The sequence below is a fragment of the Syngnathus scovelli genome, unplaced genomic scaffold, assembly GCF_024217435.2.
Source record: "Syngnathus scovelli strain Florida unplaced genomic scaffold, RoL_Ssco_1.2 HiC_scaffold_29, whole genome shotgun sequence".
NCBI classification, from domain to species: domain Eukaryota; kingdom Metazoa; phylum Chordata; class Actinopteri; order Syngnathiformes; family Syngnathidae; genus Syngnathus; species Syngnathus scovelli.
Window position 1 is genome coordinate 1,112,675 of NW_026061381.1, and position 2,417 is coordinate 1,115,091.

The window sequence follows — 2,417 nt, forward strand, 5'->3', positions numbered from 1 at the left end:
AAACTCATTTGCCAGAATTGTGACAAAAACAAAGAGAGCAACCGGCCAATTTTTTTCTTGAATCGACTAGAACACCTTTGCTGTGACAAAAGCGAAGCGAGCAACCGGACATTTTCTTCTTGTGAAATAGAATAGAATAGAATGCCTTAGGTGTCATTGCACTGCAGGTATACAACGAAATTGGGAACATAGCCACGCACCGCGCATCTGATCAGTCCTACCAGTCGGCGGATCTCCCTCTCGCAGTCTCTCTTGGTTCGGCTCAGCTCCTCCCGATGCTGGTGATGAGCCGATCGGAGCTCGGCCGCTCGGGACTGCCAGGCCTGCTGGGCCGCTGCCAGGGCTTCTTCCGCGCTCCTGGTGGAGGCGACACCGCTCGGTCTCCCGACACCGCCGCGTCTCCTCCACCTCCGCCAGCAAAGCGCCCCCCCCTCCTCACCTGAGCAGACATTGCGCCACACCGGGCCGTTGAGACCGCAACGGAGCGCCGCGACGCTTACTGGGGACAAGCTACACAATACGGTAGCGGCCGCATCGAAGCCCGACGTGGCGTGCGGATAGTCAGACACGGATAGAGCGGATCACCTTGTCCATGGAGCCGTCCCTCAGGCTGAGGACCAAGGCATTCAGTCGCTGGATCTCTCCATCTTTGATTTTGATCACTCTCATCAGCTCCATTTCATGCTGCCGCAGTAATGTCTCCCTGGTAATGGCTAACTCTTTCTGCTTCTCCTCATGGAGTTTGCTTTTGAGTTCCGTCATGGCGGCGGTGGCACGGTGGTGCTCCGCCCGCAGGTCCTGACTTCTCTCTCTCTCCAGACAGCTGACCTGACATGACTTAGACTTAGACAAACTTTATTGTCATCTTGTCTGCACATGGTGCATACAAAACGAAATTCCGTTGCATACGTCTTACAACAAAGTAGTGATATTGCAGTTGAATAGAAGTAACATATCCTATGAAAATATATATATATACATATACTATATATATATATATATATATATATATATATATATATATATATATATATATATATATATATATATATATATATATATATATATATATTAAAAATAAGTATAAAGTGCAGCAGTGATAATTATGCAATAGTGCAAGTAGGCAAAACAGTATTCAAGAGTGTGCAGAGGAATGCTAAACCATGTATTAAACTTCTATTTAAAGGGTTTATACAAGTTCAGTAAAGTTGGTAGTGCGAGATAGTGCAAGATAGAGGTCCGTAGTGTCATAAAGTACAGTTCTGTGAATGTGTGATGCAGAGTTCAGTTTAGAGCTCAACAGTTCTAGTGTTCAAGCAGAACTAAGAGCGTGTGAAGAGTTGGACACACACGCTGTTAATCCCGCAATGTCCACACAAACCAACATAATTGGAAACTTCACCCAACAAGCTCAGCCGAGCACCACACAACTGGGAGCGACTTATCTGGAAAATACAGGGATGCCCGGAAATGACCTGGAAAGAGAGACACGGGCCTTTAAAACTTTAAAAGGAATGGTACGCGTAAAGTACCAAAAAGAAAGTGTCAAAGAATATTTATTGGCAACTTGGCCAGTAATCAAAGACGGTCCGGGCGGAGAGTTGTCAAAGAAGTTGTGGCTGCAATATATTACAGCCGAGCCCATTGGAAGGGATGAGACAGCCCAGGAAGCCTACCAGAGGTGGGTGGATGATGAAGAAGATGACGAAGATGCACATATAACCAGAGCTAAAGAAGCATTAAAACAGGGTCTCACCTTGCTGAATGTGTGGCATAAGTTGAAACAAGTGATAAGCCCAAACAGATACGTGCGAGTACTGAGAGCAGTTACCGAGGACAAGGACACCACTTTTGTGAAGCTGGGTGCGGAGGCAACTCTGGCACGAATCGAAGAATCCATAAAGAAATGGGACAGAGTAACAAAACACTACATGGAGAGACAAAAGCCGAATCCATCGGGCAGCACTCGCACTCGCACAGAAGATACACAAGCAAGTCGGAAACCACCACCACAGCCAACTTATGGGAAGGGGCAAAAATTTAATGATAATCAGAGACAAAACACCCGAGAGAATCCCAAACCCCCTTATGGTAAAGTGAATTCAACTGGTTATGTGGCAAAAGATGTGTATGACAAAATGTCACCAGAAGAAAGAAAGGCCCTGGCAGAGGCTCGCAAGGCTGCGGCCCCTGCTGGGCCCAGAAAATAAGTGAAAAAGAGGCGCGGGTCACCCTGTCAGGCGTGTACAGAGAGGGAGACAATCTCTACACTGATATTGATGGAGCTCCATATTTAGTAGATACCGGAGCTGAGGTGTCGATGACCCGCAAAGCCTTGAAAGTGATAGGACACCTAACTGTTATGATGGCAGATGGATCAGTGACCAGCATGCCAATTGGAGTCTGGAAAATAATCG

General features: G+C 46.7%; 1 protein-coding gene across 1 annotated transcript; it reads right to left on the minus strand.

Moving 5' to 3' along the window:
* Positions 1-239: 239 nt before the first annotated feature.
* LOC137839967 (janus kinase and microtubule-interacting protein 3-like) lies at positions 240-772 on the minus strand. Its single transcript, XM_068649771.1, has 2 exons — positions 586-772; positions 240-439 (listed from the first exon to the last, which is right to left on the minus strand). The coding sequence occupies exons 1-2, from the start codon at positions 760-762 to the stop codon at positions 263-265; spliced, it is 354 nt and encodes a 117-aa protein (XP_068505872.1). The 5' UTR covers positions 763-772; the 3' UTR covers positions 240-262.
* Positions 773-2,417: the final 1,645 nt, after the last annotated feature.

Excerpts from the sequence above, each read along its gene's own strand:
- LOC137839967 (XM_068649771.1), bottom strand. The coding sequence starts at position 762 with ATGACGGAACTCAAAAGCAAACTCCATGAGGAGAAGCAGAAAGAGTTA. Across the intron at positions 440-585 it reads GGGACGGCTCCATGGACAAG|GTGAGGAGGGGGGGGCGCTT; the intron begins GTGATCCGCTCT and ends ATGTCTGCTCAG.